The 27,224-nt window shown below is 46.8% G+C and overlaps 1 protein-coding gene across 3 annotated transcripts; it reads left to right on the top strand.

Annotated features, from left to right (window-relative positions):
• Positions 1–33: 33 nt before the first annotated feature.
• VPS16 (VPS16 core subunit of CORVET and HOPS complexes) lies at positions 34–25,912 on the top strand. 3 transcript variants are annotated; one of them, XR_010661459.1, is made up of 24 exons: positions 34–213; positions 19,364–19,452; positions 19,711–19,808; positions 19,896–20,024; positions 20,104–20,248; positions 20,373–20,488; positions 20,589–20,711; positions 20,837–20,892; positions 21,245–21,334; positions 21,422–21,516; positions 21,669–21,745; positions 22,183–22,314; positions 22,400–22,527; positions 22,653–22,688; positions 22,882–22,990; positions 23,151–23,285; positions 23,381–23,489; positions 23,579–23,676; positions 23,756–23,863; positions 24,176–24,253; positions 24,350–24,519; positions 24,601–24,702; positions 25,448–25,551; positions 25,665–25,801. XR_010661459.1 is itself a non-coding variant. In XM_065921556.1 (24 exons), exons 1-24 carry the CDS (start codon positions 161–163, stop codon positions 25,807–25,809), a joined length of 2,520 nt encoding a protein of 839 aa, XP_065777628.1. In that variant the 5' UTR covers positions 34–160; the 3' UTR covers positions 25,810–25,912. The 3 variants fall into 3 exon arrangements, 2 of the variants coding, with proteins under 2 accessions (XP_065777628.1, XP_065777630.1); XM_065921556.1 differs by having other exon boundaries at positions 24,601–24,697; positions 25,665–25,912; XM_065921558.1 differs by lacking the exon at positions 19,711–19,808 and having other exon boundaries at positions 80–213; positions 24,601–24,697; positions 25,665–25,912.
• Positions 25,913–27,224: the final 1,312 nt, after the last annotated feature.

Here is a 27,224-nt window from a genome sequence, read left to right as displayed (position 1 = left end):
GCGGGGGCACAGCGACGGCCAAGTACTGCCGCCCACAGCGGTGAAGGCCGGTGGCAGCGGCCTCATCACGTGACCCGGACGGGCGGAAGCGGAAGTGCCTGCCTGCCGCCCAAGCTGGGCGGGTGTACCTGGCGCTGGCAAGCAGCCGCTTGTTCCAGCCATGGACTGCTACACCGCGAACTGGAACCCCCTCGGGGACTCTGCTTTTTACCGGTGAGCCGCCCAGCCCTCCTGCCCACGGCCTGGTTACCCCGCTAGCCCTCCGGCTCGAGTCTTCGGGTGGAGCCGGCGGCGCGCGACCCCGCTTCTACTGGCGGTGGATCTGCCCCTCGCCGGCGCTCGCCCTTGTATCTACCGCTTAACGCGCAGCCTCCTAGGGCCGGGCCTTCCCCTTCTGCGGAGAAGGAAAATGAGACAAACCTGGTCACACAAGTAGGGGCACAGCCCAGCTCACTCCCAGAGCTGTCACCCTCTGGAAGAATGCTCACATCACACTGTGGGTGGCTGCCCTCTGGAGACAGTGAGTGCTTTATCTCTTGTCGGGAAGTGCTGCTGAAGTCAGACCACTGAATGCTCCTGGGGGGCGGGGTTGCACAGCTTGCAGGTGACATTACTGACCAACGCTGGGAGAAAGCGAACCGTCAATAAATCAGGCGGCGAGTGAGCACGCTCTGCTAAGGTCAGCCCTCTCATGGGAGTTGTGGAGTCCTTAAACCACTAATCTTTCTAAACTGTAGGCTGGTCATATCATTACCCTAATTAGAAGTTTTTGCAGTACTTTCCCTTATAAGATAAAGTACAAACTCCTTATTATATCTATAAACCGGCCCCATTTGTCTCTTCAGCTTCGTGAGTTGTTACCCAAAGCTGTGTTCAGTTGGGCAGAACAAGATCTCAACACACCGTGATGTTTCCTGACTCCCTGTGTTTGCACCAGCCTGCAGTTCCTTCGTGGGCATTGCCATTTTCCTCTTTACTTCACTGGAGAATTCTAGCTCATCCTTCCGGGCTTAATTTAAGGGTTTTAATCCCGATAGAGTTGACTTTCATCTGACTTTCCTTTGGGTCTCAGTGCTAAGGTTGTTACTTATGACACATTAGGGCAATATTTGTATAGGTTTCTTCTGCTAAACCAAATTCCTTGAGGGCTGAATGCATATTTCTTGTATTTCTTTATCTCTTATATATTTAGAACAGTGCCTGCTGTGTGTGTGCATGCTGAGTTGCTTCAGTTGTGTCCGACTCTTTGTGGACTGTAGCCTGTCAGGCTTCTCTGTCCATGGGATTCTCCAGGCAAGAATACTGGAGTGGGTTGCCATGCCCTTCTCCAAGGGATCTTCCCAATCCAGGGATTGAACCCTTGTCTTCTGTGTCTCCTGCATCGGCAGGCAGGTTCTTTACCATTAGTGCCATAAAGTTTTTAAAAAATACTTTGTTGATTGCAACTGAAGATCAGAAAGAAATCACATCGGAGTCATATTTCAATAGAAGACAGCTGTTCATGCTAGTGAAACCATATACCATTGTTATGCACATATTAAACTTTTCAGTCTAATTTTTGATGCATAAAATGTCAGCACTTAACACTTCTGAGATGGACAAATGCCTTGGTGCAATTTTTAGAGATCCGTTGCATTCGTCTTTTGTTTCTAATTCTTATAAATATGCCCGTACACTGAAAAAATCGGCAAAAATTTAGTGTGACGTCAGTAGGAAAGAACTGATTTAAACTATTGTTGTGGAGAAGGGATGTCACTTGACATGGGTTGCCATGTAATTTAGTGTTTACAACACAACATATACTTTTAAAAGTATTGACTTGTATTACTTTTGAAAATACGTGTTGCATACACAGGCTTGTGAGAGTACTGAAAATGATGACCTCATTACCATAGAACTTCTGGTTATCACATGACGTCTTAGCTTTGTTTATACACTAATAAAGTTTTAAATGAGTGTAAGTGTTGAGTGCACGCTACAGACATGACTACATGACATGCTAGCCTATCCTAGCCTACCCTGTACTTCCAGAAAGGAGTAGAAGTGTTAGCCCTGCTATAGAAGATGTACTATTCTTGATAATGGGTGTTGAGCCTTTCTGTGTACTAGACCGACAGACAAAAGTGTGCAGACAGAAGTGTGCTCAGTTGTGTTAGACTCTTTGGGGACCCCATGGACTATAACCCACCGGGCTTCTCTGTCCATGGAATTTTCCAGGCAAGAATACTGGAGTGGGTTGCTATTTCCTACCCCAGGGGATCTTCCTGACCCAGGGATCGAACCCGAGTTTCTTGCATCTTCTGATTGGCAGGTGGAGTCTTTACCACTGTGCCACCTGGGAAGCCCTTATAGGTTCTCTGCCAGAGTAAACAAAAATTTAAAGTTTAGGTGCAGATACTTCATTTTATTTGTATTTGTGCAGTCTTATGCCAGAACTTAAAATGTTCAAATAAGTGAATGAATGATAAACAGGTGGCACACATTTCAAGTTCTGTCTACAGGATAGGATTCTTTTGCATCTGGAAAAATGACTAATTTGGGAGGGTAAGGAGAGGGAAGGTGTTGGTTCTTGTGAGGCTTGAGAATTTTAGCCACTTTTATCCTAAAAACCAATTTGGGATAATACCGTTAAACAATGTTGCCCAACCATTGCCAGGCAGAATGTACATTGGGCCAGTAGAAAAACATGGGCCCTTTCTGCCCTCAGAGCTTACAGCCAGCAGGGAGACAGTTGGTAACCACTAGTCATTCTGTTTGGGGCTTCCCTGGTGGCTCAGTCAGTAAAGAATATGCCTGTGATACAGGAGACCAAGGTTCAATCCCTGAGTCAGGAAGATCCCCTGGGGAAAGAAAGGGCAACCCACTCCAGTATCTTGCCTGGAAAGTCCCATGGACAGAGGACCATGGCAGGCAACAGTCCATGGGGTCACAAAAGTTGGACGTGACTTAGCAACTAAACCACCACCGCCAGTGACTCTATTTGGTCTTCCCTGATGGCTCAGTGGTGAAGAATCCACCTGCAGTGCAGGAGGCATGGGTTTGATCCCTGGATTGGGAAGATCCCTTGGAAGAGGAAATGGCAATCCACTCTAGTATTCTTGCCTGGAAAATCCCATGGACAGAGGAGCCTGGTGGGCTACAGTACATTGGGCTGAAAAAAGTTGGGTCCTACTGACCACATGAATGACTGTTTCATCATGAGCACTGAGATTGGGGCTTCCCTGGTGGCTCAGATGTAAAGAATCTGCCTGGGGAGACCTGGGTTCGATCCCAGGGTAGGGAAAAATCCCTTAAAGAAGGGAATGACTACCCACTCCACTATTCTTGCCTGGAGAATTCCATGGACAGAGGAGCCTGATGAGCTAGAGTCCATATTGTCACAAAGACATGACTGAGTGACTGACATTTTTTCACACTTTTCACTGAGGTAAAAGGTTATGTAGGACCCTCAGAAAGCATATAACAGTTTGGTAAGTCAGAGGCAAAGAAGGCTTTCTGAAGGAGACAATGCCCCATCCAGAAGATAGGAAGATTTAAATACAGGGAATGGGATCCAAGAATATATACAAAGGGTCCTGAGGCGGAAGAGACAGGGACACTCTCAATGACCTAAATAGAGCCAGTGTGTTGCAGTGCTACACTGTTGCATTTGTCCTTTGTTTCTAATTTTTATAAATATGCCTGTACATTGTGAAAAAAATGGCCAAAATTTTAAGGCAGTGAAGTCAGTGGGAAGTAACAGTGATTTAAACTATTTTTGTGGAAAAGGGATGTCACTTAACATGGGTTGCCATGTAATTTGGTGTTTACAACACAACATATACTTTTTAAAATATTGACTTGTATTACTTTTGAAAATATGTGTTTTTCAAAAGGCAAGGGGCCAGGACAAGAGACAGGTAAATGTCTTCTCCCAGCAGCCATACCCTGTAGGGCCTTATAGACCATTTTTATTTGAAGAACGATGGGAAGCCTAAATGAAAGGATTAATGTGATTGAATTTGCCTGTGTGTGTGTGCATTTTAAATTCCTTCTGGAGGCAGTGGGGGTGGGGGACAACTTGAAAGGCGTGAGCAAGAGTGGAGCCAAGGGAGACTAGGTTATGTCTTAGGTTAGGAGGCTCATGGAGTAGACCAGGGAGAAGTTGGTGGTGGTGAGCACTAGAGATGGAGAGAAGGGGGGCAGTCTGGCAAATGGTAATGGCGGAAAACTGAAGGAGACTGTGATGAGTTGCATTTGATAGGGAGGAGGAAGAGCAGTGAATCTAGGATGTCTTAGATTTGGATCTTAAAAATAATGAGAAAGGAAGAGTGAATTTGTTGGGGGAGAGAATGAGCTTGGTACTGAATACAGTGTATCAGGTACTTTAGAAGCATCTATATAGTGAAAGAAAGGAGACTGAAGATACTACATTTTGTCCTTTTCATAGAAGAAAGGTTAGCTATTTTAGTAGGTTTTATGGGTTGGTATGTTTGTTTTGCATGTATAAACATGAACTGTTAAAAAAACTGTGGTTAAATACACATAATATAAAATTTACTATCTTACTCATTATAAAATATGATCTAAGAGTGTTAAGTATATTCACATTGTTGTGTAGCCAATCTCCAGAACGTTCTCATCTTGCAAAATTGATTCATTAAATATTAACTCATTCTCCCCTCGCCCCAGCCCTGGCAACCACCATTCTGTTTTGTGTTTCCATAAATTTGACTACTCTAGATAGTGTGTGTAGGTGAAGTCATAACAGTATTTGCTTTCTTTTGGCTGGCTTAGTTCATTTAGTATACTGTCCTCAAGATTCATCCATGTTGTAGAATGTATCAGAATTACCTTTTTAAGACTGAATAACATTCTAATGTACGTATACACCACATTTTATTTGTGCATTCATCTGTCAGTGGACACTTGGGTTACTTCCGCCTTGTGGCTATTGTGAATAATGCTGCTATGAACAATGGTGTGTGAATATCTTTTTGAGATCCTGTTTTCACCCAGAAATGGAATTTCTGGATCATATGGTAATTCTGTGTTTAATATTTTGAGGAACTATTCTACTGTTTTCCATGACAACTGCCCCATTTTACATTTCCAGAAACAATGCACAAGGATACTGTAGTAGTATTTTTTTGTCTTTTAGATTATTTCTTTATTTTTGGTATGCTAGGTCGTTGTTGCTGTGCATGGGCTTTCTCTAGTTGCAGCAAGCAGGGGCTGCTGTTTGTTGTGACGCACAGGCTTCTCAATTCAGTGGCTTCTTTTGTTGCCGAGCACAGGTCTAGGGCACTTGGCTTAGTGTAGTTGTGATGCACAGGCTTAGTTGCTCTGTGGCATGTGGAGTCTTCCTGGACCAGGGATCAAACCCACTTCCCCTCCATTGGTAGATGGGTTCTTATCCCACTGGACCACCAGAAAAGTCCAGTAGTATTTCTTTTTAAAGCAGTCTGGAATCAAGGGGTTATAAAGAATCCATATACCTGCCAATACAGGAAATGTGGTTCAATCCCTGGGTCAGGAATATCCTCTGGAGAAGGAAATTGCAACCCACTCCAATATTCCCAGTATTTTTGGGAAATCCCATAGACACAGGAGCCTGGCAGGTTACAGTCCATAGGGTTGCAAAGAGTCGGTCATGACTTAGTGACTAAACAACAACGAAGGTGGTCTCTCTTCAGGGCCTGGGCATTTTGGAATTGATGGAATATTCCCCATGCTAAACCTGATGTGTTTCTTCCTTCTCAGTGTTCTGATAGCCCAGCCTGGGCAGGCTGGAGATGATCTGTTTTCACACAGCTCTTCTCTTACTGCAGTGAGTCATGCTTTTCCAGCAGTTCAGCTGCACTGCAGCAGGGATTTTGTCAGTGCTTCATGGAGTGGCTGGGATTGAAACCTTCCCTGCTGACAAAGGGTGTCTAGTCAAAGCTATGGTTTTTCCAGTAGTCGTGTATGGATGTGAGAGTTGAACCATAAAGAAGTTTGAGTGCTGAAGAATTGATGCTTTCTAATTGTGGTGCTGGTAAAGACTCTTGAGAGTCCCTTGGACTGCAAGGAGATCAAACCAGTCAATCTTAAAGGAAATCAACCCTGAATATTCACTGGAAGGACTGATGCTCAAGCTGAAGCTCCAATACTTTGGCCACCTGATGCAAAGGGCTGACTCATTGGAAAAGACCTGACGCTGGGAAAGATTAAAGGCAGGAGGAGAAGGGGGCAGCAGAGGATGAAATGCTTAGATAGCATCACCAACTCAATGGACATGAATATGAGCAAACTCTGGGAGATGGTGAAGGACAGGGAAGCCTGGCGTGCTTTAGTGCATGGGATCACAGAGAGTCGGACATGACATAGTGACTGAATAGCAACAGGACCTGCTTTAGTGATTTTCTGGTATTCAAATCCAGAATCCATTTACTGCTGCTATGGGAATTTCCACTTCCAGGACCTGCAGGTAGAAGAGAAATGTGTAACTGGCCTTCCTCACTGAAGATATGACCTATCCTTAGAAAGTTCTCACTTCTAGACTTTTCTAAGATGCTGCTCTCTCTGCTGCTCTTACTCTGCCCATCTGTATTCCATGCCAACCTGTGGCAGAGCTTGAGTCACCTCACTGTCCCTGAGAAGCCTTCTTTACCTTGAAGGCTTGAGGAGGTGGCCCGTACTTTGTTGCTCTTCACTCCTTGAGCCTCACTCCTGTACCCCTGCGCCTCTTTCCCACTCCAGTCTATGTCGATGCTAATGTCCTGGACTGCAGTTGAAGGCTCCTTGATCCTCCCAGTTGCTGACTTCACCTCGTGCTTCCCAGAGAGCTGGAAGTAATGACCTAGAAGGGCCTAGGCTTCCCTGACAAAATCTGCCTGTTGTGTTCCCAGCCTGCTGAGGAGATAGGCCCCCACTTCCTTGTCTTCTGAGAAACCATGCACCCTCTACCCACTCTCATGGCGCCTCAGGTTTCTCTGGCCATTCTTGCACAGGACTCCCTGCATCAAGGTCACCCAAGGTGCTGCTGCATATACCTTCCTAGGGCAGCTCTTCATTGTTTCTGGCATGGGTTCTTTGAATTTGATCTGTAATTTTTTTTTTTTTTTTTTGATCTGTAATTTAATAAGCAGCCAGGTGTTTTTTCAGTGTAGACCTCTGCATTGTTTTCCACCATCCCTACCCATAAGGGCTCACTATCAGATCTCAACTACTATATTCAAATCTCCCCAGCCTAACAGAAAATAAACTTCCCTATTCAAAAAGTCAACAAATCCTTTTTCAGCTCACCAAGGGTCTAGAAACGGCCATCTGTACTCGCTTCCATTTTCTCTCTTCCCACCAACCACTCACTTAGAGAATCACAATGGTGTGATCACTCACCTAGAGCCACACATCCTGGAATGTGAAGTCAAGTAGGCCTTAGGAAGCATCACTATGAACAAAGCTAGTGGAGGTGATGGAATTCCAGTTGAGCTATTTCAAATCCTAAAAAGATGATGCTGTGAAAGTGCTGCAGTCAATATGCCAGCAAATTTGGAAAACTCAGCAGTGGCCACAGGACTGGAAAAGGTCAGTTTTCATTCCAATCCCAAAGAAAGGCAATGCCAAAGAATGCTCAAACTACCGCACAGTTACACTCATCTCACATGCTAGTAAAGTAATGCTTAAAATTCTCCAAGCCAGGCTTCAGCAATACGTGAACTGTGAACTTGGAGATGTTCAAGCTGGTTTTAGAAAAAGCAGAGGAACCAGAGATCAAATTGTCAACATCCGGTGGATCATCGAAAAAGCAAGAGAGTTCCAGAAAAATACCTGTTTCTGCTTTATTGACTATGCCAAAGCCTTTGACTGTGTGGATCACCACAAACTGTGGAAAATGCTGAAAGAGATGGGAATATCAGACCGCCTGACCTGCCTCTTAGGAAACCTGTATGCAGGTCAGGAAGCAACAATTAGAACTGGACATAGAACAACAGACTGGTTCCAGATAGGAAAAGGAGTACATCAAGGCTGTATATTTTGTCACCCTGCTTATTTAACTTATATGCAGAGTACATCATGAGAAACACTGGGCTGGATGAAGCACAAGCTGGAATCATGATTGCTAGGAGAAATATCAATAACCTCAGATATGCAGGTGACACCACCCTCATGGCAGAAAGTGAAGAACTAAAGAGCCTCTTGATGAAAGTGAAAGAGGAGAGTGAAAAAGTTGGCCTAAAGTTCAACATTCATAAAAGCAAGATCATGGCATCCGGCCCCATCACTTCATGGCAATTAGATGGGGAAACAGTGGAAACAGTGTCAGAGTTTACTTTGGGGGGCTCCAAAATCACTACAGATGGTGACTGCAGCCGTGAAATTAAAAGACGCTTACTCCTTGGAAGGAAAGTTATGATCAACCTAGACAGCATATTAAAAGCAGAGACATTACTTTGCCAACAAAGGTGCATCTAGTCAAGGCTATGTTTTTTCCAGTAGTCATGTATGGATGTGAAAGTTGGACTATAAAGAAAGCTGATCACTAAAAAATTGATGGTTTTGAACTGTGGTGTTAGAGAAGACTCCTGAGAGTCCCTTGGACTGCAAGGAGATCAAACTAGTCGATCCTAAAGGAAATCACTCGTGAATATTCATTGGAAGGACTGATGCTGAAACTCCAATTCTTTGGCCACCTGATGCGAAGAACTAACTCATTGGAAAAGTCCCTGATTCTGGGAGAGATTAAAGGCAGGAGGAGAAGGGGACAACAGAAGATGAGATAGTTGGATGGCATCACCAACTTGATGGACATGAGTTTGAGTAAGCTTCGGGAGTTGGTGATGGACAGGGAAGCCTGGCTTGCTGCAGTCCATGGGGTTGCTAAGAGTCAGACACGATTGAGTGACTGAAATGAACTGAACTGAACTGTGTAGTATTCATGCTGCGTCACAGCTATAGGCCATTGTATTGGGTTGTCTGTTACAAGGGAAGGGAAGTTGAGATTGACAAGTGTTCTGAGGCTGATGGCCTTATCCTCTGCTATATATTCGTGTTTCCCCCTTGTGACAAGCAAGTCTGTGGAATTGACACTGGTAATATTTCTATGATTCTGATTAGGAGATACCATACAGTGACTAAAGAGGGGAAGTTTAGCATAAAGAACTATTAAACTATGATAGCAAAGTAGCTATAAGATAACACTGTCCTTTCCTGGGGGCTGCGGATAACGGAAGGAAAAGTTGGTAGGGGGATGCCCTCCCCAAGCAAGGTTCCGACCTTGCTGGAGAAGGTATAGTTGCAGCGCACTGAAAGGTGGGAGAGTTGCTGGTTTGCTGGGCCAGATCTGGTCCACAGTCACTGGATAAGGAGGAGGCAGCCCTCTTGGCCATGAATAGGCTGCAGGTGAGCCATAGCTGGTGGCCAGGTTCATGGCCTTGCCCAGGGAGCACCAGGCTGAGCAGGAGACCTAGAGCATGCAGTATCTTGTGGAGAGAACCACAGGAAGGTCGATGGCCAGTCCAGGCCAAGGTTGTGAGGGATTGTGTGCTCTGGGCGCATGGTTGGGTCGGAGTGTCCCCAGAACCCTCATGCCCACACTGCTGACTGATCTTACAGCTACTGGAAACAGCCAGAGACCCCCTTCCTCCTACAATGTCCCGTTTCTACTGGCCAGCTACTGAGAAAGCTTAACATCTAGCTCACTATGGAGCACATGTTGAAGGTTGAATTTGGATCTGGGAGGTAATAAATTGATAACTGGCAGAGTCCTTTCTGTGGCTGATCAGCTTCGACAAGTACCCTCTACACACTTTTCATCTCCCTCACAATAACCAAACAGCTCTGTATTTCTGCTTCACGGGATACTACCATCTTTCTTATAAGTATACTACTCTTTCCCCAAATGAGGAGACATACTGTCTTAAGTCATTGTATCAATCACTATATTAGTTACTGCTCAAAATGAATTACAATCTTACTGAATATTCTGTTACCTAAAAATTGAATTTAAAAATTAACTTTCAATAATTTGTGTATAAAAATGGCAAGGAGAGAAGATAATGGTTAGTATATAAACACAAGCACATAACAAGCACAGAGAAAATGCACAAAGTGGCTACAGTCTTCATTTCTGTAGCTGTTCACAAGATCATAGTTAATACCTATGGCTTCCTTCTTCCCAGAGATCCTATGGGATCTCTGCCCATCCCATATTTCCTTTGCCCTCAGCCAGAACCTTCACTGCTCTGTTCTTTACATAGTGAAGTGACCCAAACCTCAGTCATTCTGCTTTTTTTTTGATTGCTGAGGTTTTTCATCAACCTTTCCCGTTAGACATGGAAGTACCAAGAGGTGCCCTAGAAGATCCCCTGGGTTTTAGACAAAGTCCTCCTTGCCTCCCTTATGTAGTAGCAACTTGATTTACCTTTGGCCCTCAGGATAATTACTTCAGCCAGTGGATTAGCCCCATTTTCTTGCCTGTTGCTTCTGTGGCATAAGGAGCCCCAAATGACAAGGTAGCACTCTTACCTTCCAGTTCAGTGAATCCGTTGTTTTTATCCCCTGATGGAAACATTCTTCCCTTGGTGACTAAGCTTTACAAATCAATAGGTCTCAAAGTTAGTGAAACTGGAAACAATATTTTAAATTTTTATTTTAAAAAAATTTTTAGCTCCCCTGGGTCCTCATTGCTGTGTGCGGGCTTTCTTTAGTTGTGGTGCACAGGCCCAGTAGTGGAGGCTCTCAGTCTCTAGACTGTGGGCTCAGTAGTTGTACACGGGCTTAGTTGCCTCATGGTATGTGGAATCTTCGAGGACCAGGGATTGAACCAATGTCCCTTCATGGAGGGGCAGATTCTTAAGCCCTGGACCACCAGGGAAGTCCTAGAAGCAGTATTTTAATGAGAGTCATTAAGTTTGTAACAGTGAGAGGAGCCACTCCCACTTTCACCCCTTGATTCCCAGTCCCCCATATTGTCTGTCCAGTTAATCCCATGTCATGGTCTTTGATGTAAAGCCTAGACTTGCATGCTGTAAGACAGAGTTCCATATTTTTAGGTTACTGTCTCCCAGTTGGTCCTATAACTGAGTCATCAGTACATTTAGACCAGCCACTTCTGGGTAATGGGATGTAAGGTAAGGCTAGTTGATTCCATGTACCTAAGCCCACTGCTGCACTTCCTTTGCTATGCAGTGAGATCCTTGATTAATTGCAAGGCTTTGCAGACTGCTGCAGTGGTAGGTGAGACATTCCGTAAGTACATAGGTGGTGGAAGTTTGCTAGTGCAAAGGCATTACAGGTAAAGACAAATCTACATTCAGAATATGTATCCCAATGAAGACAGAGCTTTCCCTCCTCCATGATGGAAGAAGTCCACTGTAATCGACTTGTAGGCTTCTCCCCCAGGAAGAGTGCCATTTTGGGGCCACATATTGATCTCTGCTCTTAGCCGATTGCTCAGCTGGTAAAGAATCCACCTGCAATGCGGGAGACCTGGGTTGGATCCCTGGGTTGGGAAGATCCCCTGGAGAAGGGAAAGGCTACCCACTCCAGTATTCTTGCCTGGAGAACTCCATGGACTGTATAGACCATGGGGTCACTAAGAGTCAGACACGACTGAACTTCTTTCACTTAGCTGATAACCACTCAGCAGTAGTGTTAGCCAGGTCAGCTGTGGAGAGGGAGGCTCCCAAGACATCTGCCTCAAGTGAGGTCATCACAGGGTTTTCAAGCAGAGGAAGGCTAGTCTCCTCAACACAGGAGGGCAAGCTGCTTCCACTGGTGAGGAAGACCTACGATGACTTGGGGTGTTCAAGATTGTCAGCTTCCTCTGGGTCTAACCAGTTATCTTCCTTCCATGTTTTAGGATTCCTTTCTTTTCTAATTAGTGTCTTAACTTTCACATGAGAGCTGGTGTGCTGGAGCACTTAACTGTTATTGTTTAAAAACCCATACAATTAAACTCTTTGATTCTCAGCAGTACCAGCTGTGTGACTACAAGAAATAAGAGATTCTTTTAGGCTGTTACAGAAGCTTTCTGCTTCTTAGACCATGACTTGAGCTGAAAGTTAATGGACCTAACCTTGTCATTTTCTTTTTGTAAATGTTCAAGTGCACTCAAAATAACTCATCCACACCATGGCCCTTGTAATCATCGTTATTGCCATACAATCAAGCACAGAAGTCATTCCCAAAGCATGTGTTTGACTTGGCATTTCGCCACATTGAACTGCAGGTTTGATTAATTGTGATGCTGCTGCATGCAGTGGGTTACTATACTAGCATCCGTTTCTCATGAGTAGGGAACACAGCACTGTACCCAAGCCTAAGCACATGACCATACCAGTCCTCAAATCCCATCTTTAGAGTCAGGGAGATCCCCTGGAGAAGGAAATGGCAACCCACTCCAGTATTCTTGCCCGGAAAGTCCCATGGACAGGGGAGCCTGGCGTGCAGTCCCTGGGGTTGCAAGAGTCAGACACGACTTAGCGGCTAGCTACCACCACTACCACTCCTGGGGCCGCTCCCTGCACCAGGTAGTCTGGGTCCAGTGAGGAGACGTAAACTGCGAAATTTCAATAAATATAAGGGATTACCATACTGTGATAAAGTTTAACTATAAGATGTGAGAAAAGTTTATGTGGTAGCTCAGGACTAAGGAACAACAAACTTGGGAGGGAGGCCCTTCCCCAGGCTGGGGTTCAGGCCTCAGAGAAAATGCAGTTGCAGACCACTGGATGGCAGTGAAGTTTGCTAGTTTCCCTGGGCCAGAGCTTCTCTGATAGCTCATTTGGTAAAGAATCCACCTGCAATTCAGGAAACCCTCGTTCAATTCCTGGGTCAGGAAGGTCATTTGGAGAAGGGATAGGCTACCCACTCCAGTATTCTTGGGCTTCCCTTGTAGCTCAACTGATAAAGAATCCTCTTGCAATGTGGGAGACCTGGGTTTGATCCCTGGGTGGGAAGATCCCCTGGAGAAGAGAAAGGCTATCCAACTCCAGTATTCTGGCCTGGAGAATTCCATGGACTGGATAGTCTGTCGAGTGGCAAACAGTCGGACATGACTGAGTGACTTTCATTTTCACTTCACTGGGCCAGAGCTGGTCCACAGTTGCTTGGCAAGCAGGAAACAGCACTCTGGGTTTCAGAGGGTAGGGGGCACAGGAGAACTACAGCTAGGGGTCAGTGGTGTGGACGTGTAGACGTGCTGGTAGCCTGGGACATACAGTATCTGTAAGGCAAGTCACAACTAGTGACTTGGGTGCATGGTTTTGCAGAGAGGGTTAGTGGAAATGCTTGAGGGCACGGGCAGGGGAAGCAGTGGCCAGGCATCATGGCATGCAGAGGAAGTAGGTCCTGGCAGAGGCAAGAAGCCCAAAAATGCTGTGTCTGTCCAGGGAGTCAGCCTGGATGAGCCTTGGAGGTTGCTGCATGGCTGGGTCAGAGCATCACCAGATGTCCTCACATCCTGGCTTCTAGCCAGCTACTGGGCTGGAATCAGCAGGAGAGTCTGTTCCTCATGCAGCGTTCTTTCAGCGCCCTCTGCTGAGAAGGCTCAACATCATGCTCACTGTGAAGGAGAAATGCTTAAAAGAATACCATCTGTTATCACAGAACACATGTGGAAGGGAACTGAGCATCAGTGAATTGATAACTGGCATGCTAGGTCTTTTTAAACATCTATCTTTCCATCAGATTTCATCTAAGGATTTTAGTAACAAAATACCAGAAGAAATGCATATGTGGTATAAAAGTTCAAATAAATAACAAAAGTGTATGGGTGAAGCAGTAAAGAATCTGCCTGCCACTGCAGATGTGGGTTTGATCCCTGGGTTGAGTAAGATACCTGAAGAAGGAAATGGCTACCCACTCTAATATTCTTGCCTGGAAAACTCCATGGACAGAAGAGCCTGGTGGACTATAGTCCCTGGGGTCGCAGCGTCAGACATGACCTAGTGATAAAGACCAGATATAGCCTATATAGCCAAATTGTCCATCTCCTTATCCCCCTCCCCCATTTACCACCTTCTCCAGAGATAACCACTGTCTCTCCATACTGGCTTAGTGTGGGAGAGAGTTTTTCTTTGTATTGATATACATACAAATGAGTATATGTAAATATGCCTGTAAAAATATGTGCTCAGTTTTTTATTACATAAGTGGACTCATATGGTTCATACTACACTGTATTTTGTCTTTTTTAACAATATATTTTCGAGATCACTTCATGTCAATATACACAGTTACTTTGTTAATGGGCGCAAAATATTCCCCAGAATGGTTATACAATAGTTTATTTAACCAATCTTGTTTGAATGGGCATTTAAGGAGATTTTTTTCCAGGATTTGTTCTTTTGGAACTATTTTAAACAGTGCTGCAGTGTATTCATACTTTTGTGTACTTGTGCAAGTAGTTTTATAGGTTAGATTTTTGAAAGGAAATTGCTAAGTTAGAGTGTGTACACGTTTAAAAGTTGGATACATAATGCTTCATTTTGGTTGAACCATATTACACTCCCAATATAGGAGAACATTTTCATTTTTCCATACCTTCGCAGTATTGCATGTTATTTATTAATCTCTTAATTTTTGCTATTCAGATGGCCAAAACATCAAAATAACTTTTAAATTCATATTTACCTAGTTGTTAAGTATGTCTAGTCATACCCTTTGATTATTTTTCTGTTGTTTCTTTTGATTTGTAAAGGAGTTCTTTACATGTTCTCCATAATAACTCTTTGTTAAAAATTTTCTCACTGTGGTCACTTGACTTTTATGTATTAATTTTTATGGAGTGCTCATTTTATTTAACCTGTGCTCATTTCAAAGTGAAAGTCTCTCAGTTGTGTGTGACTCTTTGCGACCCTATGGACTAATATAGTCCATGGAATTCTCCAGGCTAGAATACTAGAGTGGGAAGCCTTTCCCTTCTCCAGGGGATCTTCTCAACCCAGGGATCAAACTCAGGTCTCCCGCATTGCAGGTGAATTCTTTACCAGCTGAGCCACAGGGGAAGCATGTGTATTAATTTTTAACATACGTATGTTAAAAGTCCATGTTTTAAAGTCTGTCAATCTTTTCCTTTGTAATTTCTGGGTTTTGTGTCTTGTGCTGAAAGAATTTTCCGTAGTTAACATTATGAAAATATCAGCTTTTATAGTCTCAAGTTTTTTATGTTTCATTTTAAAATATTTTCACATAGTTATGATACAACCTTTGATCATTTTTCTTTTCATTTTTTTTTTTTACAATTAATTAGAGCCTTTTGTATTTTAAAGAACGGCAATCCTTTTTCACATGTGTTACATTTTTTCATTTTTTCCCCTTCTCATAGTTTGTCTTCCTAGTTTGTTTTTGATAGATTTCTTAAGCATATAAATTTTTTTTTGGCTGTGCCACATGGCATGTGGGATGTTAGTTCCCCAACAAGGGCTGCATTGTGGAATCTTAACCACTGAACTGCCAGGGAAGTCCCTATAAAAATTTTTTAATGTTAATTATTTTAATAAATAACTATGACTATAGTTTAAAAGCTCAATAAAGCTCAGTCTCATTCCCATCCCTTGTCTTCAACTGATTCCACCCCTCACCTGCAAGTAATCACTGTTATTAGATTCTTAGAACCTTTCCAGAGTCTCTTTTTTCAAGTAAAAGTAAGTATAAATATGTATTGTTTTTACACCTTTTACATAGAAGTATACAGAAGGTCTTAATTTTTATTTAGAAGCACTTGTTATTTCTCTTAGTGACTTCCAGACTTTATATCATGTTTAGGAAATTTTTTTTCTACTTTGAGATTATAAAAATAAATAAGATTTTGTTCTGATATGGCTTATTTTTTAACATTTAAATCTTGAATTTCATCTAGAAAATTTTGTTATAGAGATTAAGTAATGAAATAGCATTTATTGTGATTCTCCCTATATGGCCCATTGTCTCATTGCAAGTATCAATTTGCCCCTGTTTGAAATGCCATCTTTATTATTGGGATGGCCAAAAGGCTCCTTCAGTTTTTTCTGTAAGATGGTTCTAGTAGCACTTAGTTGTCTTTAACTTCACTTGAAATAAGTTTGTTAGGTTGTATTGTGACAGCTGTCATATCAGCGTGCATTTTTTAAAATACTTACCAAGATTGGTGAATTTTTGTGTAACCATTTTAATACTGATCATGGAAGAAAGAGCAACATTTTAAGCATATTATGCTTTATTATTTCAAGAAAAGTATTAATGCATCTGAAACCTACAAAAAAGCTTTGTACAACATATGTAAATGGTGCTGTGATTAATTGAACATGTCAAAAGTAGTTTGTGAAGTTTTGTGCTGCAGATTTCTCATTGGATGGTTCTCCATGGTCCAGTAGACCAGTTGAAGTTGATGGTGATCAAATCAAGACATTAATTGAGAGTAATCAATGTTATACCACGAGGGAGATAGCCAACATATTCAAAATATCCAAGCATTGAAAATCATTCGCATCAGCTTGGTTATGTTTTGTTTTGCCTGCATTGGGTCTTAGCTGTGCTTCATTGCATCATATGGGATCTTCTGTTGTGATGCATGAACTCTCTCATTGTGGTTCTCGGACTTAGTTGCTCTGTGGCATGTGGGGTCTTAGTTCCCTGACCAGGGATCAAACCTGTGTCCCCTGCATTGCAAGGCAGATTCTTAACCACTGGACCACCAGGGAAGTCCCCAGCTTGGTTATGTTAATTGCTTTAATGGTTGGGTTCCCATAAGTTAAGTGAAGAAAAACCTTCTTGACTGAAGAAAAACCTTCTTGACCATATTTCTACCTGTGTTTCTCTACTGAAATTTAATGAAAATGTTCCATTTTTAAAACAAATTGTGACAGGTGATGAAAATTGGATACTGTGTAATGATGTGGAACAGAAGTGATCATGGGGCAAGTGAAATGAACCATCACCAACTACACCAAAGGCTGGTCTTCATCTAAAGAAGGTGATGTGTATTTGGTGGATTGGAAGGGAGTCCTCTGTTACAAGTTTCTTCCAGAAAAATGATTAATTCCAAGTACTGCTCCCGGTTAGACCAACTGTACTCTGACAAAAAGCGTCTGGAATTAGTCAGTAGGAAACACGTAATCTTCTGTCAGGGTAATACAAGACCACGTATTTCTTTGATGACCAGGCAAAAACTGTTACAACTTGGCGGGAAGTTCTGAGGCATCCACTGTATTCAGCAGACATTGCACCTCTGGATGTCCGTTTATTTTGATCTTTACAGAATTCTCTTAGTGGGAAAAAATTTCAATTCCCTGGAAGGTAAAGGGCACCTGGAACAGTTCTTTACTCAAAGAGAGAAGTTTTGGGAAGGATTTCCCTGGTGGTGCAGTGGATAAGAATCCACCTGCCAATGTAGGAGACACGGGTTCGATCCCTGTTCTGGGTAGACCCCACATGCCTTGGAGCAGCCAAACCTGTGTGCCACAACTACAGAGCCCACTCTCTTCGGCCTGAGAGCCACAACTACTGAGCCCCTGTGCTGCAGCTACTGAAGCCCGCTCGCCTAGAACAGTGCTCCCAGGACAAGAGAAGCCCACCGCAATGAAAAGCCCAGGCACTGCAACAAAGAGTAGCTCCCACTCACTGCAACTGGAGAAAGCGCACACGTAGCAACGAAGACCTAGCACTGCCAAAAATAAATAAATAAATTTTTAAAGTTTTGGGAAGATGAAATTAGGAAGTTACCTGAAAAATGGGAGAAGGTAGTGGAACAAAATGGTAAATACATTGTTCAATAAAGTTGCTGGTGAAATTGAAAATTGTGTTTTTTATTTTTACTTAAAAAGCCAAAGGAACATTTTGGCCAACTCAGTACAACCTCTGTCTAGTCTCAGGTCTTTTTCTGGACTGTCTTCTCTTCCATTCATCTGTTTGCTTATTCTTGTGCCAAAACAAGTTTTAATTAACTTTAGCTTTTAAGTGTCTTTGGTATCTGATGTATATCTGTTTTCATATTTTCAAATATTAAATATTTTCTCTTTCAGATGATCTTCCTCCTCCACCCCTCAAATGAACTATCCAATCAGTTTGTGCTTCCCTACCCACCAAAAAGTTGGGCTGATTTTTATTGGAATTCTTACCCATCTATAGATCCTTTAGAATATTTCCCCATGTCTTCTCTATCCTTGAGTAAAGCAATTTGATTTTGCTAAAAAAATTTTATTAGGCTTATTCTTGGATATCTTATAGTTTTATTGATATCACAATTAGGATCTTTTTTAAAGTTATGTTTCTATTAGTTCTTGCTATTGTATAGAAAACTCATTGGTATAGAAAATATATTGATTTTTGTTCATTACTTAGCTAGCTCTTTCATTGTTTCATAGACTGCTTTGGATTTTCTAAGTAGATAGTCTCATGATTTGTATTGATAAATAGTAGCAATCTCTTTCTTCTTTCAAAATGGAAACCTGTTTCTTTTTTTTCTCTTAAATTATTTTGGCTAGAATGCCATTTTTCTCTTGAATTATTTTGGCTAGAATTCCAGGAAGAATGTCAATAGAGATGATGGAGCCTCTCTCACCTTCTGAGATAACCCCACTCTCTGTCTGTGGAGTGTGTTGCTTTCTAAATAAATCCGATTCTTACCCATCCAAAAAAGGGGATTCGATGGGCATCTTCCTGATCTTTAATGGGAAGGCTCCTGAAATGATCCTAGCTGAAATCCCTTCCTTCTTGAACTTTGTCTTCTCTTGTATTCTGGAGTAGTGTCCACTCCTTCTCTGTACCCTTTTCCCCACCTTCAACCATCAAATTATGGCATTCCTCAAGCCCCCTACTCTGTCTTCTCATGCAGCACATGTCTTGGTGATCCATATACATTTCAGATTGCAGTCATCTTGTGCCAGTTTGTAATTTCAGTTACCTCCTATGAGTCAAGCATTCACAGATTGGCATTTGGAGCCCACGACTCGCCCAGCTCTGGGCTCACTAACGAGCTCCTCTTGGATTTCTTCCAGGCAGTGTTCACTCAGTACCTCTAAAATTGAGTTCATTATCAACAGGCTGGAGCCCTGGGTATGAGGCCCATAACCAGATTCAGTGTTAAGAACCAGAAATAGAAGAAAGGCTGCCTAAGCTGAGAGGCCCTTCTGCAGAGTCTTATTTTCTGCCAGTGGAGACCAAGCCAACCACCTCACCCTAGTCCCACCTCACTCTGTGCTCTACCTACTGGCCACATAGCCTGCCCTCCCAACACCCTGTACTTCCTCACCTGCTGTCCCTAGGATGTCCCACACAGTTTCTAGTCATCACCCTCCTCCTTTCCCCTGAGGGGACCTGTGGAGGTCAGTTGGAAGCATTAGGGGGCTCCTCTGGTGCTCACTCCGTGTGGATGCAGGGTCGTGACAAGACTGATCTCTGCTTGTCTCTGTGTGGGCAGGAAATATGAGCTGTACAGCATGGACTGGGACCTGAAGGAGGAACTGAGGGACTGCCTAGTGGCTGCTGCACCCTATGGGGGTCCCATTGGTAAGTCACCCCTCTGCCACTGCATGCTTTGGGACCATGGGATGAACTCAGGGTCCTTGTTTCCTGGGGGCCTTGCTGTTGAGTGGTTCTTGCTGGCCTATGCTACCCACCCTCACCCCACCTTACTGAGATGTTTTTAATTGTGGTTCTCGTGAGGCCTGCCACATGTGGTATGGGCCTTTGGAAGTAGTTCATAGGCCTGCTTGGCATGGAGTGGGCCTGGGCAACTAGGACAGAAGGTTTCTGCTCAAACCACAGCACTGCTGAGGAACCCCTGGCGGAAGGAGAAGCCCGCCAGTGCCCGGCCAGTTCTCGAGATCTACTCAGCTTCCGGGGTGCCTCTGGCCAGTCTGTTGGTGAGCACCCTGCCTTCCCTGTGGCTGGGGGCTTTACAGGATTCTGCATCCTGAGGACAGCCTCTGGAGCCTCTCTCTCATCTGCAGTGGAAGAGTGGGCCCGTGGTGTCCCTGGGCTGGTCAGCTGAGGAGGAGCTGCTCTGTGTGCAGGAAGACGGAGTTGTGCTGGTTTACGGGCTGCACGGTGACTTCCGGAGACACTTCAGCATGGGCAATGTAGGGGGCCCCAGCGGCTGGGGGAAAGGGATGGAGTCTGGGACTCTCTCACTCCCTCAACTACGACCCCTCTCTCCAGGAGGTGCTCCAGAACCGGGTTCTGGATGCCCGGATCTTCCATACTGAGTTTGGTTCTGGGGTGGCCATCCTCACAGGAGCCCACCGCTTCACCCTCAGTGCCAACGTGGGTGACCTCAAACTCCGCCGGATGCCAGAGGTGCCAGGTGAGCCCTGATACCCCTGGAGCAGCATTCACTGCCCACAAATGTGCCTCCTGTCCATGGGACCATCACAGGCAGAAACTGTGGGCTCTGGGTGGTCTGAGGTTGTCCTTTTCCACGACCATAGGTCTGCAGAGTGCACCCTCATGCTGGACCGCAGTGTGCCAGGACCGAGTGGCACACATTCTCCTGGCTGTAGGACCTGATCTTTACCTCCTGGACCATGCGGCCTGCTCTGCGGTGGTGAGGAGCCTTGGTTGGGAGTGAACCGGAGGGACTGGGGGAGCTAGTGGGAGACCCTTAAAAGTCAGTCTGTCTGGTGTTCCCCCTGGCCCTGCCCCAGACACCCCCTGGCCTGGCCCCAGGAGTGAGCAGCTTCCTGCAGATGGCTGTCTCCTTCACCTACAGACACCTGGCGCTCTTCACAGACACAGGCTACATCTGGATGGGGACAGCATCTCTCAAGGTATAGGGCATCTCTCAGAGCACTATGTCTTGTCTGGGAAAGATGTGTGGGGCATAGGGGAAGGACTTTTCAACCAGACTGGTGATGGCTGGGATAGGGCCATGACATTCCCTGCACTCTTTCAGGAGAAGCTGTGTGAGTTCAACTGCAACATCCGGGCCCCCCCGAAGCAGATGGTCTGGTGAGGATGGGTGAGGGGTGTTGTTCTCATGGGAGTGAATGTGCACATAGCCTTGTCTCCTGGGACACACTGATTCATCCTGTCTACCGACCAGAACAAGCAGAGCTTGAATCTTGTCTTCCCTGCTAGTGCACATTTAAGGGAAACCCCAGCTCCCAGTGGGCCCCAGTGTTCCAGGAAACTGACGGGCACAAGGAGAGAGGGAAGCAAATAAGTCAGCCAGAGAAGTGAAATAAAGGGCAGCAAGCCTATGCAGAGTTCCCCAAGGCAGAGTGATACAGACAGTGATGTGGGGACATGACTGTGGGCCAGGCATCCTGTGTGTTAATCCCAGTTGTGTGTGTGCACTCAGGTGCAGCCGTCCACGCAGCAAGGAGAAGGCCGTTGTGGTGGCCTGGGAGAGGCGGCTGATGGTGGTGGGCGACGCACCGGAGAGCATCCAGTATCCTTGGAGGGCTGCCGGCGGGTAGGAGAGGGGGCCCGCCCCGCCCCATCCCTCGTTACTCTTAGGGCCCTTGACCACACTCAGGTTCGTGCTGGATGAGGACTCCTACCTGGTGCCTGAGTTGGACGGGGTCCGAGTCTTCTCCCGCAGTACCCATGAGTTCCTGCACGAGGTTCCAGGTGAGGTCCTCATAAGAGCACTGAGTGACCGGGTCAGGGGCTTCTCAGCAACCACAGCTGCTGGACCAGTGCCCCAGAGCAGAATCAGGGCTCTGAGGCAGGGCTGAGGTCCTGATCCCCCCTGTCTCCCACTCACCATTTTCCTCCCCCAGTGGCCAGTGAGGAGATCTTTAAAATTGCCTCGATGGCCCCTGGAGCGCTGTTGTTGGAGGCTCAGAAGGAATATGAGGTAAAGCCCTGGGCCTTTCCTGGGGCCCCAAGCCACTTGCCTTCCCCTTCCCCTAATTGACCCAGCCCCTGTTTCTGCAGCCAAGTGCTACCTTTTAAGACGGGTTCAGGCAGGGCACGGGCTGGGCCGGGCTGGGCTAGAGAGAGCCGGCTCAGTTGAACTGAAGGGACTTGGTGTCTTCTGAGTGGTGATAGGGAGGGCCAGGGAGCCCTTCCAGTCTAGTCACAAATCAGGGCTCTATCAAGAGATCTCAGGGCCTCAGAGAACTGCACTGACTGGGGGTGTGTGCGGACACCTTGGGTGGTGGGCTGAGGGGATTTGCACTCCGGCCCCTGCAACCTTCCAAACCTGCCACTGCAGCCCAAGTGGTTGGGAGGCAGACTTAGATGTGTTCTTGGTCATGACTCTCTGTCCCTGGCACTTTCCCTCCACCCCAGAAAGAGAGCCAGAAGGCGGATGAGTACCTGCGGGAGATCCAGGAGCTGGGGCAGCTGCCGCAGGCTGTGCAGCAATGCATCGAGGCTGCAGGACACGAGCACTGGCCAGACATGCAGAAGAGTCTGCTCAGGGTTGGCCTGGATGGCAGGGCTGGAGGGAGGGCGGGGTTTGGCTGGCAGAAGGGACAGCCCTCCATTGCTCTCTGGCTCTTTTCAGGCGGCCTCCTTCGGAAAGTGTTTCCTGGACAGATTTCCACCTGACAGCTTTGTGCGCATGTGTCAGGACCTTCGTGTACTCAATGCCGTTCGGGACTATCACATCGGAATCCCCCTCACCTATAGCCAGTATCCTCAAGTGTGCTGACAGGGTGTTTACTTCCAGGGGTGGAAGGGCAAGGGGATGGAGATGCCACCTAAAGGTCCTTGGCAGACAGGACTTACCTGCCAGCTGGATCCTTAATGAAATACAGATACAAGCAACTCACTATCCAGGTGTTGCTAGACAGGTACAGCAAGCCCAAGGGTGCTGGGTGGAGGGCTGGAGGTGGGCAGACATTAGAGCCCCCGCTGTGCTCTTGTGGTCACTGCTCGTGATCTGTTTCCTAGGGATCGGGGAGGCTGGGGTTACAGGCTGGGGCCATTCTGTCCTCTCTCTACCCCACTTTATCCCTTGTGCCCTTTACCTCCCTTGTCTGCCAGGCTTGTGTTGCGGAGGCTTTACCCTCTGGCCATTCAGATATGTGAGTACCTGCGGCTTCCTGAAGTGCAGGGCGTCAGCAGAATCCTGGCCCACTGGGCCTGCTACAAGGTGAGGATATAGAACAGAGTCCAAGGGCAATTCAGGGTTTACAGGCCATGGTGAGGTGTAGGAAATAAGTGTAGGCTGAAAGAGTGGGTCTTGATCAAGGCAGCGGGGGTCGGGGTTAAGGGGTGAGAGCCAGATTGGTGACACTTCCTTCCCTCTCCAGGTACAACAGAAGGATGTGTCTGACGAGGATGTTGCTCGGGCCATTAATCAGAAGCTGGGGGACACGCCTGGTGTCTCCTACTCTGACATCGCTGCACGAGCCTACGGCTGTGGCCGCACGGAGCTGGCCATCAAGGTGTGGGCGCTTAGCCCTCCCTGGATGCTCTGATGTGGGCGTTAGCGGCCCTCAGGCCAGCTCCTCCTCTCTGTGCCTTCTTCCCCATCCCACAGCTGCTGGAATACGAGCCACGCTCTGGGGAGCAAGTTCCCCTTCTCCTGAAGATGAAGAGGAGCAAACTGGCCCTGAGCAAGGCCATCGAGAGTGGGGATACTGATCTGGGTGAGCAGGGCTTGGGTGAGGACGAGCCTGGGGGCCCTGGGCTCAGTGAGGGCTGGGCTGGAGCCCCGTCCCACCTTATTGTCCCACAGTGTTCACAGTGCTGCTGCACCTGAAGAATGAGCTGAACCGAGGAGATTTTTTCATGACACTTCGGAACCAGCCCATGGCCTTAAGTTTGTACCGACAGGTGTGTGCAGGGACTGGGTGGGGTGGAGCCTGTGGAGCCCCCAAGTTGGCCTTGCTGACTGCCCACCTGCTGTCCCCAGTTCTGTAAGCACCAGGAGCTGGAGACGCTGAAGGACCTTTACAACCAGGATGACAACCACCAGGAGCTGGGCAGCTTCCACATCCGAGCCAGCTATGCTGCAGAGGAGGTCTGAGGGCCACAGGGCAGGTGGGGCCCACAAACTGGGCCATTGGTCTGGCTCCTTCTCCAGGAGTCTAGGCCTTGAATGTGCCACACACCCCATTTGATCCTCATTGTGGAGGGAGAGCTTGAGAAGATGTGAGGCACCACGAGTTGGTCCCAGAGGAGCTAGTCATTCCCATGAGGGATACCAGCTCAGTGCTCCCAGCAGGAAAAGCTGGCACTGGTGACCCTAGGCACGGGGATTGGGGGGAAGACTGCAGCCTGAGTGGTGATGGCCAAGATTCTTGTGCTGTGAGCGCCCTTTTGGCCTTTGCAGCGAATTGAGGGGCGAGTCGCAGCTCTACAGACGGCAGCCGACGCCTTCTACAAGGCCAAGAATGAGTTTGCAGCCAAGGTTTGGCCCGTTCTTCTCTAAGAACCTCCTCTCCTTACTTCCCAGCCTTCCTTCCTTGTCCCTCTCATCCCTGTCCCACCATATCCCTGTTCCCAGGCTACAGAGGATCAGATGCGGCTGCTAAGGCTGCAGCGACGCCTAGAAGATGAGCTCGGGGGCCGGTTCTTAGACCTGTCTCTACATGACACGGTCACCACCCTCATTCTCAGTGGCCAAAACAAGCGCGCGGAGCAGCTGGCACGTGACTTTCGCATCCCTGACAAGAGGTAGTTGAGGGCCTGATCTGCATGGAGGTCCCAGGACCCCCTGCCCCTCTTGCAATGCCTCCATGCCCAGCTTTCCCACAGGCTCTGGTGGCTAAAGCTGACGGCCCTGGCAGATTTGGAAGACTGGGAGGAGCTAGAGAAGTTTTCTAAGAGCAAGAAATCACCCATTGGCTACCTGGTGAGGTGGGGCCCTCCCTCCAGCCCATCTCCAGTGAGGCAGTGCTGGGGAAACGGCCAGGCTCCAATGGTCTGTTCACACATCTGCTCAGCTATCCCACAGAACTGGTGGGCACATTTCTGAGTCAGGCACAGGGGAGGGTGGGCCCAAGTCTGCCTGCAAATGTTGGAGGAAAGGAGACTGAGCTGCTTTTCCCCAAGGAGGGCCACAGCGGACACTAGTGCCTGAAGGAAAGTCCTGTAGGCGGGGCGGAAGGGGCATAGGGAGAGTACATTTGCAAAGCAGTGGAGGATGTTGAGCAGTTTGTTTTCTGTGGCAGGCAGTTCAGAGGTGTGGTAGGTTGGTCAAATAAGGGCAGCCATAAACTGCCCAAAACTCAGGCCCTGGGAAGGCGGGAAATGCCTGCTGTGAGGGGTAACAGTGGTTGGTGGCTAGACGCATGGAAATAATTGATCTCAAAGCTCTAATAGAGCTTGGGGTAGGTTGTTTTCACCCAAAGAATTTTGAGACTACAACTGTTGTATGTGTGTAGGGTAGGAATCGGGGGGGATTATACAGACAGAAGGGTATATAAGATACATTGGGATAATGTATCTACTAGGCTTTTGCTCCTGAACAGAGGAACTTTTGAGAGCTATGGTCCATAGGGTCGCAAAGAGTCAGATACAATTGATGTGGCTTCACACACAGGCTTTGCTCATAAGAGGGAACAGGAGGGTTTTACCTGATCTCTTTCTACTCTCTTCTAAGCCCTTTGTGGAGATCTGCATGAAGCAACACAATAAATATGAGGCCAAGAAGTATGCTTCCCGCGTGGGTCCCGAGCAGAAGGTCAAGGCCTTGCTTCTCGTTGGGTGCGTCTGCTGAGAGCCCTGGGCTGCTGGGTGGCAGAGCCAGTGGGCTGATGCGTGGCACAATTTGTGCCCTTGGCAGCTCAACACTATTTCCCCTTGTGCTCAAACTGCAGGGACGTGGCTCAGGCTGCGGACGTTGCCATTGAGCACCGGAGTGAGGCGGAGATGAGCCTCGTATTGTCCCACTGCACTGGGGCCACAGATGGGGCCACAGCCGACAAGATTCAGCGGGCCCGGGCACAAGCCCAGAAGAAATGAGGAGCCTGCCTGCTCATCTAGCTCTTCCCACAGAGCAAAACCCAAAAACCTGGGGTGGGAGCCAGGGTTCTGGTTGTAAATAAAGTTGAAACATTTTATAGCAGCAGTCCCCAACCTTTTTGGTACCGAGAACTGGTTTCATGGAAGACAATTTTTCTACAGGCTGGGGGTGAGAGGGGATGTTTTCATGATGATTCAAGCGCATTACCTTTTCTTAAATTTATTTTTTGGCTTCACTGAGTCTTTATTGCTGTGCGTGGGCTTTCTCCAGTTGCAGTGAGTGGGGGCTACTCTTCCTCGCGGTACTCGGGCTTCTCATCATGGTGGCTTCTCTCTTTGTGGAGCATGGGCTCTAGAGCAAGGGTTTCAGTAGTTGTGGTGCACGGGCTTAATTGCTCTGCAGAATGAGGGATCTTCCTGGACCAGGGATTGAATTTGTGTTCCCTGCATTGGCAGGCAGATCCTTAACCATTGGACCACCAGGGATGTCCCTCAAACGAGTTACATTTACTGTGCACTTTATTTCTAATCTAATGCCGCTTCTGATCTGACAGGAGGTACCAGTCCATGGCCTGGAAGTTGGGGACGCCTGTTTTAGTGCACTTGTTTTACGCAGTCCAGTCTAAGCAAAAACGGCTTGGAGGGAGAACCATCCAGATACCTCAGCAGAACTTCATGTGTTTGATTGTGGGGGTCTGGAGAGAGAGCTTCTCCAGTGATATTCACAGACCCCTCTCTCCAGTTACCAGGCAAAGTCCTCTGAAACTCACAGCCCCTAGGAAGATTATGGGGAGTGATAGCACACGTGATAAGCACCACACTGAAAGCATCCCCCACACATGCACACATATAAGTTCAACACTTTACCTTGCTTTCATTTATTCTATGAGACCACCCTGAGATAGGTAATCCTGCCCCATCTTACAGAAGAGGATTGAGGACTGGGGAGCAACTAGGCAGCAAGACTGGGATTTGAAACCATATTGGACATTTGGAGATGTTAGAGCTTCTCCTTGGCTGTTGTGACAGAGGAGGAATGACTCAGCCAGACCTGAAGCCAGGCCCTCTGAGCAGAGGCTCCTGAGGCAAGGCCCCTGGTTTGCCCTGCAGTGAGGACTGGAGGGCAGATGAGAAGCATGTGGCCATTGGGTTGGAGGGATCGAGAAGGAGCCTTTGGAAACCCTGCCCACTGAATAGTGGTCAGCAATTCCTGAATGGTCACTGGACTGAAGAGAAAGAATGGAATTCTCCCTTTGGCAATTCTGCCAAGGAAGAACTGCAAACTGGAGACCCCTGACTCCCCAGTCAGCTCTGTGGAGGCCTTCCCTACAGTCAGTGAGAAAGCCTTCATGGCCCTCCAGGCTCCCTGCCTCTATCGTCTGCACTTCAGTGCACTTTGGCTTCATACCCCAGTA

Source organism: Muntiacus reevesi, chromosome 2 (assembly GCF_963930625.1).
Source record: "Muntiacus reevesi chromosome 2, mMunRee1.1, whole genome shotgun sequence".
Lineage (NCBI taxonomy): Eukaryota > Metazoa > Chordata > Mammalia > Artiodactyla > Cervidae > Muntiacus > Muntiacus reevesi.
The sequence above is the reverse complement of the archived record's forward strand: the minus strand, read 5'-3'. Positions and strand labels throughout refer to the sequence as shown.

Bases quoted from the DNA above. Each gene is read 5' to 3' on its own strand.
- VPS16 (XM_065921556.1), top strand. From the start codon at position 161: ATGGACTGCTACACCGCGAACTGGAACCCCCTCGGGGACTCTGCTTTT. The intron at 214-19,363 runs GTGAGCCGCCCA...CTGTGTGGGCAG, and splicing joins GGGGACTCTGCTTTTTACCG to GAAATATGAGCTGTACAGCA. The intron at 24,698-25,447 runs GTGAGGTGGGGC...CTCTCTTCTAAG, and splicing joins AATCACCCATTGGCTACCTG to CCCTTTGTGGAGATCTGCAT.